The following is a 17,558-nucleotide window of genomic DNA, read 5'->3' on the forward strand; positions in this document are numbered from 1 at the left end:
TAAAATGTAATTTTTAGGTGTTTCTTAACAAGCTGACTCATAGTAACATGGGTTACTACAGTTTCAACTTCACTTTGAGCCATTTAGATGATCAGTTCTGTGGAACAAAACAGACAGTCCATTAAGTCCCATGTAAACTTTCTGAAAAGCTTTCTAGTACTAACAGTCACAGTTCTGTAAGACACAGATCTCCGGAATGTACAAGGATCTCAGCACACTGCAGTGTATGTATGTATGTACTGAGAATCATGAGCCTGCAGACGCCATGTATTACTACAGAAGTGACTTTAGGACCCATGCAAACTCATTAACATTTCCCACCTTAGAAAGTGGTACTTCAGAATAAAATTAGTTCACTGGTATACTCAATAGAAAACTGCAATGTTTCTTGATTCAAAGGAGGTAAATTTATTTTAAGGTAACATAACAATGTAAGATGTAACTTTACAGTTAAGTTTTATAGTGACAATCAGATTTTAAGTTAAAACAATTTATTATAAACTATTCTGAGAAGTACCAAATACCATTTATCATGTAAGCTTTCTTCAAGAAGCATAACACTAAAATTTTATGTAGAGTTTAATGTTTGTGAAATTTGTGTAATTTGTTGAAGGAAATTTTGAAGCTAACATTTGTGTATTTAGTGCGTTATTTGCAAACGTTCAAAAATATTTCAATTGACTTAACCTCCAGTGAGTTATTTCTACATCCATTTTATAGGCAGAAAGGTTTATGAGTGATATGAGGGAAGTCACTGTCCTTCACCATTCTCTTACCACATTAATTGATTAGGGCATTTTATTTCTCTCATTTTTGTATTATCCTGCCACCCAATAAACAAACCCATTCAGAATACAGCAATAAGGAATAGTGGCTGTGAATACAGTATGTTATTTCTTGGGACACTGACATACTTATAAGGGATCTTTAAATAGGTTATTTAATGTTTAATCCATATTAACAAGGTTTCCATGTATGTGTGATAATATAGCTAACAGACAAAGATTAATTTGTAGTTTTTCAATTGTTTTACACACCATGTATTCCTAAGAACAATCTAGGCCTGAGACATGATAAATGTATCGGTAGCTTTCTCTCTTTAGTCATGACTCAATTTTAAAGCAGGTGAAATTATGTAAGTATAACTCTACTGCATATGCACATTTATATTTCTTTATTGGTGCAATAAATAATACCAGACAAAGAATGTGGAAGGGTCTAAAAACATAATCAATACTAATAACATCAAAATAACATTTTATAAATAGGCTGATGCAGACCAATTTCACATTCAATAACTTAAAATAAAGCCAGTATTTCCTATTTCCCTATGCAAAAGCAAAGTAATGGTTGGAGTGTATGCAATTTATACTACGTACATCTTATAAAAGAAGATAAATGAATATATTAATCTTTTGACATGCAAATAATAAATATATTAACTTAAACTCGTTGCATTATTTTATAGTACCCTTGTATAAACCAATTTTATCAGGTAGCCAAAGTTTTATTAAATATTCTAAAATTATTGTTTAATGTGAAAATCTAGGATTTTTTTTCTTTTTCTATTTCTTTTTTTTCCCCTTTCCTTCCTTTCCCTTTCACTGTCAGAGTTGGGAATTAAACCTAAGGCTTCACACATGGAGGGCAAACCCTCTAACTAGTGGTCACTAAGCTACTTTCTCCCCAGCAGTTTTACTCTAGGCAGACTCTGGATTGGAACCATGCTGGCCAGTCTCTCATGTGGGGTTTTTAGGAGAAAGTCTTATTTTCTCTTTTAAGACATATTCTTTAGATATAATGGATTCCATATAAATGTTTCATCACTACTGACCATTTGGATCAATTTTGTATGTGGTCCTTTTTTTTCAAGAAACAAAACATTATCTTCTACCTATTAAATAAACAGACATCAACCTTCTAGGCCACTTACATTAGTTTTGATGCTATAGACATATATTAACAATATCCAACATGTCACTGATCTTATTCCCATATGTCACACCTGCGGCTAGGCATCTCAGGACTGTGATGACTACAGCCACTGCTCTTGCTCTAACACCAGCATACGGCTGCTACGCTGTCTTAAAAAAGTCTATATTTTAAACTAAAGTACCTGAATTCCTATTGACTTTGGTACAAAAACAAAAATACAACAAAGAACAGTGAACACAAACAAAGTTTACATGAATCCAACAATGTATATTACATAAGTACATTTAAAAGCTGAAAGTACAATGTAAACCATCCTATTGCTTAATAAATTCTCACTGTTTTCGGAAATTACTTCAGTATGATTAAATACAAGATAAATAACAGACTTACTAACAGGTGTAAGGGCCCAAGACAAACCAGAAGCAATATCCACTGTATGAAAACACGCTCACAGTGCAAACCTCAAGAAAATGTGTTTCCATCTATATCTATGATTCATAAATTATTCTGAAATAGAAGACATTTCTAATAAATAAACTAAATATTCTCAGATAGTCATCAGGACTACCCATGTGTAGGGAATGAAAAGGTTCAGACCAGTCAATCAAGGTGAAAGCTCAGTTGATTATATTTAGTGTTTGCAGCAAGTTTTCTCTGGCGGTGCGCGGGCTCAACCCCTGGCTAATGCTTGTAATTAGAAGATGCAGTTTTCCTCTGTTTGATGCTCACAAACTCCGTTCAAGGAAAAAAATGTAAATTTTATAGCATTTCACGTTCCCTTTATTTTCTGCATGCTCTGACCTTACACTGGATGCACTCACAATCTTGCTCTTTGCCTGGTCACATGAATCATAATCCTTCTTGTTTAGGAGGATCTAGTTAAAAAAACACACACACATACATAACACCAAAACAATACTTATGGAAGTCAAGGTAATGACCTTAATTTAAACTTTTACAGAAATTATATGAAGTGGTCAGGCATCTAAGTGAAAACAATACATATAAAATAAAAGAATCAGGTGTTTACATTTATGCACTAAGACCCAGTGGCCTGGGTTCATGCTTTGCTAAGAAACTCCTCTGACACTCAGTTTCAGAGAGGTATAGATTTAGGTAATCACTTCAAGCTATGGTTCTGTGCATTGCTGTGGACAATTCGCATTGGTGTGAAGCTATTATAAGCGGAATGAGGATCTCTGCACCCCAGCGTGACTTGGGAATGGCTGCGGTACTGAGGATGACCTTGAATCCCTGACTCTCCTGCTCTGTCTCAGATGTTGGGAAAGGGACTGTACCTGCTTCACGTGGTTCTGAAGAGAGTACAGGCTGTCATGCGTGCTAGCTGAGTACTCTACCAACTGAGCTCTGTCCTCAGCATACAGCTTTTAAATTACAACACCCACACTGTCTTCACAAATTGTAGGTGGTAATTAGATTTTATCACTTAATCTCTTCTCTTGTGGTACATGGTATTGAACACGTGATCTACCATTAAGATCCAACCCCAATTCCATCCCAGCTACTGTCTAGACATTATAAATAATGTATAAATAATGGTGATTCTTTATAATTCCTGAAATAATTAGGATAAACCCAAGCTAACATACTTATCTGCTATGAAGTTCCTTTTTCAGGCAGGATTTGAAAGTCGGATACTTCTGGACTGCTTTATAACCCTGTGGAATAAAGGATTACAAATGTCCAAATGTATGCACAGCATTATTTAATTTATATGTTGATAATAATCCAAACTTGTGCAAACAGCATGATGCTGGTTACCAGAGGCCAGGAGGGTTGGTAGACACAGGAACAAGTGAACCAACAGACAGTGTTGCAGTCACACAGGAGAAATGCCTTTTCAGGAAGGTCACGGAATGGTGACCAAAGCTAACAACCATGTGCATTTCAGAACTGCTTAAAAACAGAACCAAATGGCTTTTACTACAAAGAAGTATGAGATTACACCAATTATATTATTACTCCACAATGTATTCATATAACAAGATACATTGTATCCCATAAAAACATACAATGAGTATATTTGTCCCTTCAAAATGTTCAAGAATGTGTGTAAATACAAGAAACCACTATTGAAGCACAGGTACACATTGGACAGTGAACAGAAGTGAGAGTCATTGTGCTTAAGAGGGAAGCCAGTCCTGAAGGCTTATAGAATAGGTCATACTAGGCCTTCTTACTTTTTGAAGACTAAATGGATTTGTATGTCCATCCTTACAAGAGTCTCTAGTGTCCACTAGGTGGCACTTAAGTACAACAGCAGTTTTTTTCAAGAAATCTTGGGCAGAAAGTCATTCATCAAATCTTTGAATTTCAATGACAAAGATGATACTTTTTCTATATATGGATTTTTCTACTTAAAATGTTTATCCATGACTATAGCAGCTGTTAATTTTAAAAAGATTTTTCTCTTCTGTTTCTGAAATAACCATTAAGTATGTCAGATGTATAAATATTTATTAAGCCACATTATAACTGAAATTGAAAAAAATGATTTTGAGAAAAGGACAGATGAACTCCTGTTAATTTTTAGTATGTCGATTAGAAAAACAGTACAGGAAACAAAATTGATTTTTTAGTTTATTTTATACTATATTATAGTGAATGTACACTGACTTAAGGCCTCAGTTCCCTATAGGAAGCATCTGATATGCAAGAAGGATCAGGGCTGTTTACAGTGAGTCTGAAAGTTAATGGGAAGACTAAGTATAAAAACAAAACCAAGCCAGGATACCCTTCTCCCAAAGCGCAATAAAAACATCCCTTAATTGAATACAAAAATGAATTAAACAATCAAATTTATAATATATATTTAAAAATTATCTTTTACCACCTCACATTTTTTGAAAGCAGGTTAAGGGCTACACAAAGTTTTTAAAAAGTACTTCATTTTTATAGCCTTAAAATTTCACATACATTTTTTCGAACTTAGATTTAAAACAAATTATCAATAGCCTTGGAATGTGTAGGCTTACCCGGAACCCTCTATGGAGTCTGTCTTTCATAATCCCAATAAATTCTTTATAACTTAATTGGTCATCTTTGTCAACATCAAAAATCTTGAAGACAGTGTTCACCAAGTGTGGTGAAAGTTTCAGTCCAGTAGCTACGTAAACAGCACGTTTAAATTCATCTAGATAAATGTCATAAAAAAGAAAAAAGTGGTTTTCTTTTAGTCCATGGTGCTAATTATTGAAAAGGCTGTAAAAAGTTTTTTTTTTTTTTTTTTTTTTTTTTTTTTTTGTGAGCATGAGCCATGATGGTGTACCGCAAATGACTTTCATTCAGGGGAAAAGAAACACTGGCTTTAATGAAAAGAGCAAGTGGCAGATCTACCAGGTTAATAATAAACTCAACCAAGGAATACTGAATGAGGAGCTGCTGTCAGGAAGAGACTGTAGAGGTTATTATGAAAACTAAATCCCCAATATACAGTTCAGATGGGAGACAGGATTTGCGGAAATAATGATTACAAAGGATCACACAAACCGTGGTGGTGAAGTGCTCTGTGGATTTGGAGATGAGAGATTGATTCTGTGTACAGTGTAGACACAGAAGGATGGAGAAAAGGGCAGGCAATGATTTCAAAGGGCTAGGATTGTGTACTGGAGCTAAGCCTCAAAGGATGGACAGTGGTGAGCAGTGGGAACAAGAATGACAGATGAGTGACCTGAAGGAACAGATGCTGTGAGGAGAGGCCAGGGAGTCTGCTGAGGTAGATCAGAGGACAGAGGACCTGGGGAAGCTGTGTAGACCGTGGGGTTGGGAACCTCTACACTCTCCTGTAGACAACTGGGAAACTTGAAAAGTTGTGCACAGCAGTTGTGCCAAAGAGAGGTTGATTCTGTTTTAGAGGAGCCTTCCGTGTGCTTCAGGAAGAGCTAGTGAACGAATGCTCCTTGGTGTCTTTTGCAATGGCCTTTGATAGGTGTGCTGAAAGCAGCAAGGAAAGGAACATGTGGATGTTATTCCAAACATTTGAAAAATGGACACAAAATTTCTCCTTTTCTAGTTCCATAAAGTAAGAGAGAAACCTGCTCTGATACAAATACACCGATACTAATTTCTTTTGAAAGAGTATATTATTTCAGTAAGATATTATATATTAAATATATAATTATATATTAAGTATGTAGATTTAATTTGCTGAGACAGGCCTCCAATGTTTGAACACACAGTTTAGAAACAGAATGAATATGAGGGAATGGACAGGTTTTCCCTATCCACTGACTAAGTTCACACAACAGACGCACCAAGTGGGCACTGAGTGCTCTTGCAGCTGGGAGCTGAACCCACAGTCACTGCTCGCGTCCCTTTTCTGCTTCTGAGAGAAGTAACTGGCATCAACATTAGAGTACAGCTTCACATTCCCCCAGAAGCTGGACGTGAAAATGCTACCCAGGTCAGTGGAAAGTACTCTCAACAGTAAAATAACTTCTGGGGGAATCACCATCCCTGACTTCAAGTTGAACTAGAGAGCAATAGTGATAAAAACTGTATGGTATTGGTACAGAGACAGGGAAGTAGATCAGTGTAATAGAACTGAAGACCCAGAAATAAACTCACACACATTTATGGTCACTTGACAAAGAAGCTAAAACTATCCAGTGTAAAAAAGATAGCATTTTCAACAAATGGTGCTGGTCCAACTGGCAGTCAGCATGTAGAAGAATGCAAATCAATCCATTCTTATTGCCCTGTACAAAGCTCAAGTTCAAGTGGATCAAGGACGACCTCCACATAAAACCAGATACACTGAAACTAAGAGAAAGTGGGGAAGAGCCTTGAACATATGGGCACTGGGAAAAAGTTCCTGAACAGAACACCAGTGGCTTATGCTCTAAGATCAAGAATAGACAAATGGGACCTCAGAAAATTGCAAAGCTTCTGTATGGCAAAGGACACTGTCATTAGGACAAAACGCCAACCAAATAATTGGAAAAAATCTTTGTAGGGAGCCGTTTGTGCTGCACCCAAACATGGCGCCGGCTTCCCGCCGAGAACTCAGCAAACAGAGCTGTTACCCAGCCAAGAGACTTAATGCGCATGCGCCACATACCTCATAGCCCACTCTCGGGGCATACTATTGAGTTACTGGAGGGCGCACCAATCAGGTAGCGACACGAGTCTCCTAGGCATATATAGCAGTGCATTTCTCCCCCACGTGGAGAGGGAGATAGTGGAGAGATTGCGGGAGACCCCACGTGGAGAGGGACCCGATAAGAGAGATTGCGGAGAGATCCCACGTGGAGAGAGACTGGGCAGAGAGATCGCACGTGGGAGACTGCACATGAGAGGTCGCCTATACAGTAGACCCCGGTAGGGAGTCCCCGGCTCAGAGAGAAGTTTCCTGCTCAAGAAGTCCCCTGCTCAGAGTGCTGTACAATAAAGGTTGTCCGCAGAAGAATCCGGTTGTTGCACGCCTGTTCCTATCGGCGGGAAGCGTGGGCGCGTGACAAATCTTTACCAATCGTACATCTGATAGAGGGCTAGTATCCAATATAAACAAAGAATTCAAGAAGTTAGACTACAGATAATCAAATAACCCTATCAAAAATGGGGGAGGGGGCAGAGCCAAATAAAGAATTCTCAACTGAGGAATATCAAATGGCTAAAACACACCTAAAGGAATGTTCAACATCCTTAGTCATCAGGGAAATGCAAATCAAAATGACCTTGAGATTCCACTTCACACCAGAATAGCCAAGATCAAAAACTCAGGTAACAAGCAGTTGCTGGCGAGGATGTGGAGAAAGAGGAACACTCCTCCATTGTTGGTGGGGTTGTAAGCTGGCACAACCACTCTGGAAATCAATCTGGAGGTTCCTCAAAAAATTGGTGATATTACTACCTCAGGACTCAGCTATACAACTCCTGGGCATATACTCAAAAGATGCTCCAGCATCTAACAGGGACACATGCTCCACCATGTTCATAGCAGCCTTATTTATAATAGCCAGAAGCTGGAAAGAACCTAGATGTCCTTCAACAGAGGAATGGATACAGAAAATGTGGTACATTTACATAATGGAGTACTACTCAGTATTAAAAACAACGATTCCATGAAATTTTTAGACAAATGGATGGAACTAGAAAATACCATCCTGAGTGAGGTAACTCAATCACAAGAAAACAAACAAAAAACAAAACAAACAAACAAACAAACAAACAAACAACAACAACAAAAAAAAACCACACATGGTATGCACTTACTGATAAGTGGGTATTAGCCCAAAAGCTCAGAATACCCAAGATACAATTCATAGACCAAATGAAGCTCAAGAAGTTTGACCAAAGTGTAGATGCTTCAGTCCTTCTTAGAAGGGGGAGCAAAACTATTCACAGGAGGAAATACAGAGACAAAGTGTGCAGCAGGGACTGAAACAAAGGCCATCCAAAGAGTGCCCCACCTGGAGATCCAGCCCACATAAAGCTACCAAACCCAGACAATATTGCTGATACCAAGAAGTACATGCTGAGAGGAACCTGATATAGCAGTCTTCTACGAGGCTCTGCTAGATCATGACAAATACAGAGGCAGATGCTCACAGCCAACTATTGAATTGAAAATGGGGTTCCCAATGGAGGAGTTAAAGAAAGGACTGAAGGAGATGAAGGGTTTTGCAACCCTATAAGAACAACAATAACAACCAACCAGATCTCCCAGGGACTATGCCACTATCTAAAGAGTAGAAATGGACAAACCCATAGCTCCAACTGCATATGTAGCAGACGATGGCCTTGTTGGTCATCAATGGGAAGAGAAGCTCTTGGTCCCGACAAAAGCTTGATGTCCCAGTGTAGGGGAATCTCAGGGCAGGGAGGTGGGAGTAAGTGAGTGGGTTGGGGGGCCCCTCATAGAAGCAGGGGGGTGGGCAGAGAATGGAATAGGAGGGTTATGGAGGGGAATCCAGGATAACATTTGAAATGTAAATAAAATATACCCAATAAAAAAGTTCTCAAGATTATAACCTAAAATCTGATACAATAGATTCTGCCAGGCAGAAAGAATGCCTAAACACATGAACAGAGCCTACACAGCAGGAACAGGGTCCTTTTAGTAAGGACAAGGTTATAAGGGAGAGAACTGCAAAGGATTTAGATTCTTAGCCAACCCACGAACAAAGACTGAGGCTGTCCTGAGAACACTGTTGTTTAAGATTATATGCCAGATGTGTGGTTTTTTTTTTTTTTTGTAAATTAAAAACAAAGATAATCAATTTTATATATTACTCTTAAAAACCAGTTAGTGTAAGTTAAGGGCTAAGAGGCATTGCTCATGGTTTCTGATTAGGGAAAAATCATGAGAATTTCTGGTATTGGTAAATGGCCAGCAGCAAGCAGCTTCTATGAGTGGACATCAGTTCCCTGACTTTACCAAGTAGTCATGAGTTTTCTTTTTAGACCTTTTACAATAAATATTATTAGTTCTTCCTCATAACATGAAAGGCCGAATATAAATCCAGTAAGAAATCCACACAGTTCCTTAGACTCTGAATAATTTTAAGTTTCAGAAGTGATTGCCCATAGAAATGATAAAACTAGGCTTTCAGGTAAGCTGAGGCACGATCACACGTATCTCACTAGCCTGTTACACAAATCTCTGGGAACAACGTAGGGCAAAACTGTCATTTTGAAAGGTCATTTCTTACCTTGTCCTATAGAACGGCTTGCAAAGTTATACATATTGAGAGCTATTGCAAAGTCTTCTAAGTTGTTTAGAAACTGGAAAAATGACCTGAATTCATCAAATGTGATGCCCTGTTTTGGGAAAATAAATGTAAAAAATTAGTATCGACAGACGTATTAGAATAACTGTAACATATTTACTAAAAGGGAACATTAGGGACTGCAGTATATTTCTTAAGCAAGCATGCCAGGTATTTCTGGAAAAATTTCTCCAAATAAACTCAGGATTCATGTGCACTTATTTCTACTGGGTAACACTGCTACAGGCTTCACTAAACATGACTAGAAAGGTTCTGATTATGATAGTCCTCTAAATACCGTTTATGAAACCTACAAAAGCCATCAAACCACATTTGCTTTGTATACTGACTCCGTCACAACTGGCCATCAATATGTTTATGATGACAATAAAACCCTATTGGTCAGTGCCAACTGTCATTTAGTTGATCTTGTTCAGTCATGAAAATGCAGCCATGACAGCAGGGGATGTGTAGTGTCTACAGGAAATGGCACTGAGGAGCTGTGCTCAGAGCAGCCTGTTCTGAGATACCATGTCCACAGGCTGCGAGTCCACACCACTTGTTACTTCAGTTAACAGGAACATTATTTGAAATCAAAATACTGTATCTCAAGTTTGGATATGAGGATCATCGACAGGGTGCTGGTGGTTTTTCCAGGCCTCCGATTTAAAACTTAAGTATGGCAGCAGCTTCCCATCCAGTCTTACCTCCATTAGAATGAAATCTAAGGCCCCTTCTCTTTATGTCCACTGAGTTCTAGCAAACCTGACACACATCTCCCTTCTCATCACCTACTACTTTCCTGGTTTTTATAAAATGTCTTTGGCAATACTCAGGTAACCTAAGGCTGTCCCTCCCTAGGCCTTGCCACTTGCTGCTCTCCTGTCTACAGCACTATTCATCAGGTCTGCATAGCTCACTGCACACAGGCTCTGCCCAAAGCTATGTCTCAAGAACTCTCCGTTACCACGGCCTTCGTTTCCCGTCTCCATCCCTGTCCTGCCCACAGCATTTGCCTTTATCTGAAAATCTTTCTCTTTCCTAGTTTTCTTTCCAGCAGTGTCCCTTCCCACTGAAGAGGGATCTGCCTGTCTTGTTGCTTTATCACTGGTTCCTATAATAAAGCCTGTTGATATTTAATATCTGTGGATGGAAATGAAAGTAGTTTAGAAATGTGAAGTGCCATTCAAACATCACCTTCCCTTTCTTTACTTCTACTGGGGAGAAAAGAATGAGTGGTAGAGGGAAGGGAGAGATTTAAGTAGGGCACACAGAAGAACCACTGCCTTAGTCTTGGGTTTGAGTGGACAAATGCTTTAAGTCCTTAGTACCTCCTTTCCCAAAAGAAATTTGTCAATGCCTGCAAGGTTGTTCTGAGGGTTCCAGAACAAGCAGTCACCACACTGAATCCATGATGATGTGATTTTTTTTTTCCTATGATAATAATTGTAGAGATACTTCTACATTAAATTTTAGAAAAGCTGAATTTAACTTCAGATTTTTAAATTTTGGAATAATTTTAAATATAAGAATTGTAATAAAACAAAACAAAACAAACAAACAAACAAACAAAAAACCCCTGAAAACTTTTTATAAAGTCATCCTGCAATCTGACCTTCTGAGCTAGTTTTTCCAAGTTTCCATTTAGAAAAAGACAAACAGATTAAAGGTCCTATGTAACACTATAGTAGCTTAAACAGCAAAATTATGTTTTTTATTTCTAGGGAATTATCTACTGGTCAGGAAAATATAGCTTAGTGGGTAAAACAGATATGAGCCATTGATTTAAAGAATGTAAATAGCCAAATGCATCAAACCTTTCTTCACCCCTAGATCCTTAGGGGAATCTGAGAATTGTTAACACTGTCACAGTGTATCTGCTCTAAACAAACTCAAACTATTTGCAAGTTTTCTTCAACAGTTTAACCTGATCCTTCCATAAACACAAACAGAAGGCAAACATCCCAGGCTTAAAGGGAGACTCTGACAGCAATTCTATTTGGTTGCAATGAAGCATTCAAATACCACTAGATAATGCAATTGCTCAAAAGGGCTGACACCACATTTGCTACCAAGCAAACAGACAAGGACTTGTCTTGGGTTCTTAACCATTCATGCCACCAAAAGCTGCTAAAAAGCCTCTTCAAATGTAGATAAGATCCCCCACTCATCAATGGCACTTTTCAAATGACCTTTCAGTAGAGGTGCTATAGAAATGAGCAGTGGGTGACAGAGGTAATGTCAATACCATCTGCCTGACATGTTTTTATACTAGTCAAAACACCAAAGTAACAATGATAGTCACAATTTGAAAAAAACAAAACAAAACAAAGAAACTCCAAAACCTAATAGCCTTAAAGACTTTTAAGTATTTCTAAGAATACTGATCTCTACTTGATAGTAATATATTCAAACATTGGTTTTAATTCACAGAGCAGCTAGATTAATAAAGTTATTTAATGAGTCATTACAAAATGGCATTTACTAAATAGTGTGCCTCAAGATAATAGTTATAACAAAATAAACAAAAGATTAAGCACCTTTTCTTCAGGTATACTGTAGCGCACATTTTCCAAAAATACTGCTGTATTTTCCACATTGGTATACCGTAGAAGAATATGGGCAAAATCTTCTTCACTGATAGTGTTCATTCCATTAGAGTAGGAAAGAAATTCTATTTCTAGAACTTCTGTTTGTAGATTATCCATAAATCTGTGATAAAATAATGAAAAGTAAGCAAGATAAATGATCAGACATTTACCATTGAGGAAAGGTTATATGGAAACCATTTAACTATTACTGCTCAATGACTGTGGTACCTGAACAAGTAGCCTCTCTCTTGGGGTTTGAGCCTGCCTGCCTGCAAATTGGTTAACAGCACCTTGTAGGGTAGAGGTGATACTGGCCATTTTTACTGTGGCTTATTGAGACTGAGGAGCCGAGTGGGGAAAATCTCTTCTAAATACACAGGGTATAATAATCCGTATGCACTAACGTTTTATCTTTAAGATGCTGTGCACCATTATTACTATGACCTGTACACAGCAATGGCAGTGCACACTACACAGAACATTTTCCATTAAGACCAGAGCAGCAGTTTCACTGTATTAGGTGATTTCCCAAGACCACCTGACCTTAGCATTCTGATCATTTTACACAGAAATTTAGCTCACCTGTAAAAATCTTCAAAGTTGAGCTCCGCTTTTCCTTTCTTTCCAAAAAAGTGTACAAGAAGTGTAGTATCTGCTACCAAGCTTGTGATGTCATCAGCACGCTTGAAAACATAATTTAAAATTAGCAACAAAAATAAATAAACAAACTCAAAACAAGACAACGTACTGTTTTTCCAAGAATTTTGTGAAAAATGTAAGTCAAAAAAGGCTGGAGAGATGGATTGAGAGCACTTGTTGCTCTTCTTGAGGATCCAGACTTGGTTTCCAGCACCCACATGATGGCCCCTAACCATCCACAACTCCAGGTCCACGGCAGCTCTTATCTCTTCTCATCTCCATGGGCACAGGCATGTACTTACATACACTCAGGCAAAACACTTTTATATACAAAATAAACCCAAGAATGAAAAGGTACAATCATTAGAATGAAGAGCAAAGACTATAATCATGAATGTAATTATAACTAAATTATTCAAATTTTAAAAACAGAAACTTGAGCAATACTGGTCTTTATTGTTATAAATGTTCATCAGATACATTTTAAAAGTATTCTACCTAAAATTATTATGCATATAGATACCCATCCTGTTGACTATCTCAAGTAGTTAGTTAGAGATCACTTAATCATGTCACTTTTATTTACTTTTTTTCCTAAGCAACCTAAAAAATTCAATTGAAAGTGGGCTATTCTTCAAAGACGCTGACTATATGGGAAATGCAGAGAATGAGCTCGGCTTTCTTTAACCACATTTATTATATTACAACCAATTTAAAAATATGTGATAATGTGTTGAGGGACTACAGTAGCAGCTTATCACTGGTATTTTCTCAAAGATAAACATCATATAATTTTTGAATGGTCAAGAAGTTAATTCCACAGGATTTTCCCTTCTTTACTCAACTTAATGAACTGCATTTCAACAACCATACTTCTAATGTGTTTGATTCTAGTCCTCACAAAATAAAACTGATTTATGCAACTTCCCACTTTACTGCCTCATTGGTCTTTCCCTCTTCTTTCCTTTGTCATCAACTCATAACTACTTCATAAATTCAGGTACAGAATTCAGGAAGTTCAAATGATTACAACTCACAGGACATGTAAGAAGATAAGGCAGTGCCACCATTTTCAACACTAATATAAATGGTGGCATATGTCCTGTGTCGAGTCCCTGAGAGTGCTTATCGGAAGTCTGGAAGCAGGACACTACTACAGAAACGATGGGTCTGGTGGCATTTGCATTTCACTCATCGTCTATAGGATAACTCTTGGTATTGCTCTGACTCCTCCAAGCCCCCTTTCCCTTCTGTCACAGGGTAGTTGTTTTAGCAACATTAGTAGGATCTTCCTTCCCTTTCTCTGTGGGTCAAATACTGTCTTCTAAGAATTAGTATGTAGTAGATAACAGATTGTCTATTTCCCCTTAGATGTCCATTTAGTAAATGCCATTTTGTAATGACTCATTAAATAACTAGTTTGTACCTTGCAATACAAATACCATAAACAATTCTTTTATACAAGTTGTGATTTATACTGAATTCTCATTTTCTATCATGTAGGAGGATAATAACAGAGACTCTCCACGTAAGACACCACCCAAACTCTATTTATAAAAAGAGAAAAACAAAAGAATTCATAAACTGGCATTTATTTTAGATATTGATGTGTGTGTTTACACATGCCAAAGTGCATGCATAATATCAGACATATATCCTACATGTCCCTCTTAAACACTTTCTACCTAGTCTTTTAAGACTGGGTCTCTCAATGAACCTGCTTTGTCAATGCAGCTAGACTGTCTGCCCAGCAAGCAACAGGGATCTGCATTCCTGTCTCTCCCTCCTCACTGCTGGCTTTAAACAATATGTGATGTGTCTTTTGCTAGCTCTTTCCAGGAATGCTGGAGGTTGAACTCAGGTCCCCATGCTTGTGTCAAGCACTCCAACAACACAGTGTTCTATTTTTTGAAGTTAAAGTCTAGAAAAGATATTAGATATCAAGTTTAGTATTAGATATTTAAATTCCTGTTGATGGTGGCACTAAATTAATAGGAAAATAGCAGTAGTTTATCCCAAGGCAGCACTAAAGTGTCCGCCAGTAGTAAATTTTAGGCAATAATAAAACAAAATCTGAGTTGGTTTGATTTTTATTTAAACATGGACTGGCAGTCTTAAGTTAACATAGAGATAAACTTTCAATTTTTTGACTGAACCTCATATTTCTATGCCCCTTCCCTTAAGGTGCTATTAGCTGAGAAGGTTAACTGTTTAAGTATAACATAGGAGCAGCCATGCTTCATAGAGTGAAGAATTGTAGCATTTCTATGTAACAGTTATGTTGTAGGATAGTCAATAAATTTACAAATACTTATTACTATTTCAAATTTCTAGGAAGTGATCCTTAATCTAAAACTTAGTATTATTTTCTTTTAAATATGTTGTGATGTTATGCTTTATAAAATAAACAAGTTCAATCAACACATGTAATAATAAGTGACATCCCCTGCCAAATATCCTTTCTCTACAGTGATTATACACAATACATAGTACTCATTAATTTACTTACTAAAAAAGGTAAAAGAAATAGCAAAATGGTACATGTTAGGCTTTGTGAATCTGAAACCAAATGAAGATGAGATTAACAAAATGGCATCTAGTACAAGGAGTATGAGGGCCACACAGACGGTTCATTATACCTCTGCAAGGTCTGAGAAGAGCGCCTGGCTTGTACTACGTCTGAGGGTATCCCAGTAGCTTCTGGAGACAAGTTCCTCAGCATCTGTCTTAAGTACCTGTAGAAGTTTTAAGAACAACAACATAAATCTAAACAATAGTCACAGAGGACAACTTACATGCTCTGTGTCTCTTCTAACCAACCACAGAAGGGAAAACGGCCCTGGCTTACCTTCATTGTGTTCTGTTGCACACAACAGTCTTACTTTACACAGCTAGCAGACCTACGGTGCTTTCAGAATGCAATGGTATATAACCTGCTTCTAAGCACAATCAATGTAGCTATGTCAAAAAGGCTCAAACTCTGCAATCCTGCCTACCTCTGTTGAGACATAAGTAACTTCTATGAAAGTATGACATAAAATTTTATTTATATGTTGTGTGAAATGGTATATAAGAAAAATTTTTGTAAATATGTGGTAACCTGTTAAATGCATGTATAATTTCAAAATAACCAAAACAAATTCATCCTTACCTTATAGACATAAACTTTAATATAAAGTTTAGAAAAATATAAGTGTATAAGTCAAATTATGTCAACCTGTTTTAGGATTTGAGAGGTGTGTCTACCATGAAAGATAAAGTGTATTTAATGCTTATAAGAACAGGGTACACATTTGCCTCTCAGTACTGACTGCTGTGAAGGAGTTTCTAAGATTAAAGCTACAGTCTTACCCCGAAACTCTAAACAGAAACAGTATAATTTATATTCAAAATAATCATTCACCATGATCAAGTAGGCTTCCTCCCAGGGATTCAGGGATGGTTCAATATATGCAAATTCATCAACATAATCCACTATATAAAGAAACTTAAAGAAAAAGACCACTTGATGATCTCATTAGATGCTGAAAAAGCATTCGATAAAATTTAACACCCCTTCATGTTAAAAGTTCTGGAAAGATCAGAAATTCAAGGCCTATACCTAAACACAGCAAAAGCAATATACAGCAAACCAGCAGCTAACATCAAACTAAATGGAGAGAAACTTGAAGCAATCCCACTGAAATCAGGGACTAGATAAGGCTGCCTATTCTCTCCCGATCTATTCAATTAGTACTGGAAGTACTAGTCAGAGCAATCAGACAGCAAAAAGAGGTCAAAGGGATACAAACTAGAAAGGAAGAAGTCAAAATATCACTATTTGCAGATGATATGATAGTATAACCAAGTGACACCAAAAATTCCACCAGAGAACTCCTACAGCTGATCAACAACTTCAGCAAAGAGGCTGAATATAAAATTAACTCAAACAAACCAGTAGCCTTTTGCTTCTCAAAGGATAAACAGGCTGAGAAAAAAGTTAGGGAAATTACACCCTTCACAACAGTCACCAATAATATAAAATATCTTTCTGTGACCCTAATCAAGCAAGCAAAAGATTTGTATGACAAGAAATTCAAGTCTCTGAAGAAAGAAATTGAAGAAGATCTCAGAAGATGGAAAGATCTCTTGCTTGCACATGGATCAGCAGGATTAACATAGTAAAAATGACCATCTTACAGAAAGCAATCTATAGGTTCAATGCAGTCCCCTTTAAAATTCCAACACAATTCTTCCTAGAATTAGAAAGAGCAATTTACAAATTCATTTGGAATTATGAAAAACCCAGGATAGTGAAAGCTATCCTCAACAATAAAAGAACTTCTGGGGCAAATCACCATTAGTCATCTCAAGCTGTATTAAAGAGCAATCTGATAAAAACTACATGGTATAGATACAGAGACACACAGGTAGATCAATGGAATAGAATTGAAGACCCAGAAATGAAACTAAACATTTATGGTCTCTTGATCTTTGACAAAGAAGTTAAAACCATCAGTGGGAAAAGAATAGCATTTTCAATAAACAGTGCTAGTCCAACTGGCAGTCAGCATGTAGAAGAATGCAATTGATCCATTCTTATTGCCCTGTACAAAGCTCAAGTCCAAGTGGACCAAGGATCTCCACATAAAACAAGATACATTCAAACTAATAGAAGAGAAAG

General features: G+C 37.2%; 1 protein-coding gene across 1 annotated transcript in view; it reads right to left on the reverse strand.

Annotated features, from left to right (window-relative positions):
• Nucleotides 1–469: 469 nt before the first annotated feature.
• MICU3 (mitochondrial calcium uptake family member 3) overlaps nt 470–17,558 on the reverse strand; it is an 82,671-nt gene continuing 65,582 nt past the window's right edge. Inside the window, exons 9-15 of the mRNA XM_080928904.1 lie at nt 15,535–15,630; nt 12,839–12,939; nt 12,206–12,377; nt 9,609–9,717; nt 4,932–5,089; nt 3,546–3,614; nt 470–2,810 (exon numbers count right to left, since the gene is read on the reverse strand). Coding sequence (XP_080785030.1) covers nt 3,546–3,614; nt 4,932–5,089; nt 9,609–9,717; nt 12,206–12,377; nt 12,839–12,939; nt 15,535–15,630 — 705 coding nt within the window. The 3' untranslated portion in view covers nt 470–2,810. The remainder of the gene's footprint in view (nt 2,811–3,545; nt 3,615–4,931; nt 5,090–9,608; nt 9,718–12,205; nt 12,378–12,838; nt 12,940–15,534; nt 15,631–17,558) is intronic.

This window comes from Micromys minutus (assembly GCF_963924665.1).
Source record: "Micromys minutus genome assembly, chromosome: 14".
NCBI lineage: Eukaryota > Metazoa > Chordata > Mammalia > Rodentia > Muridae > Micromys > Micromys minutus.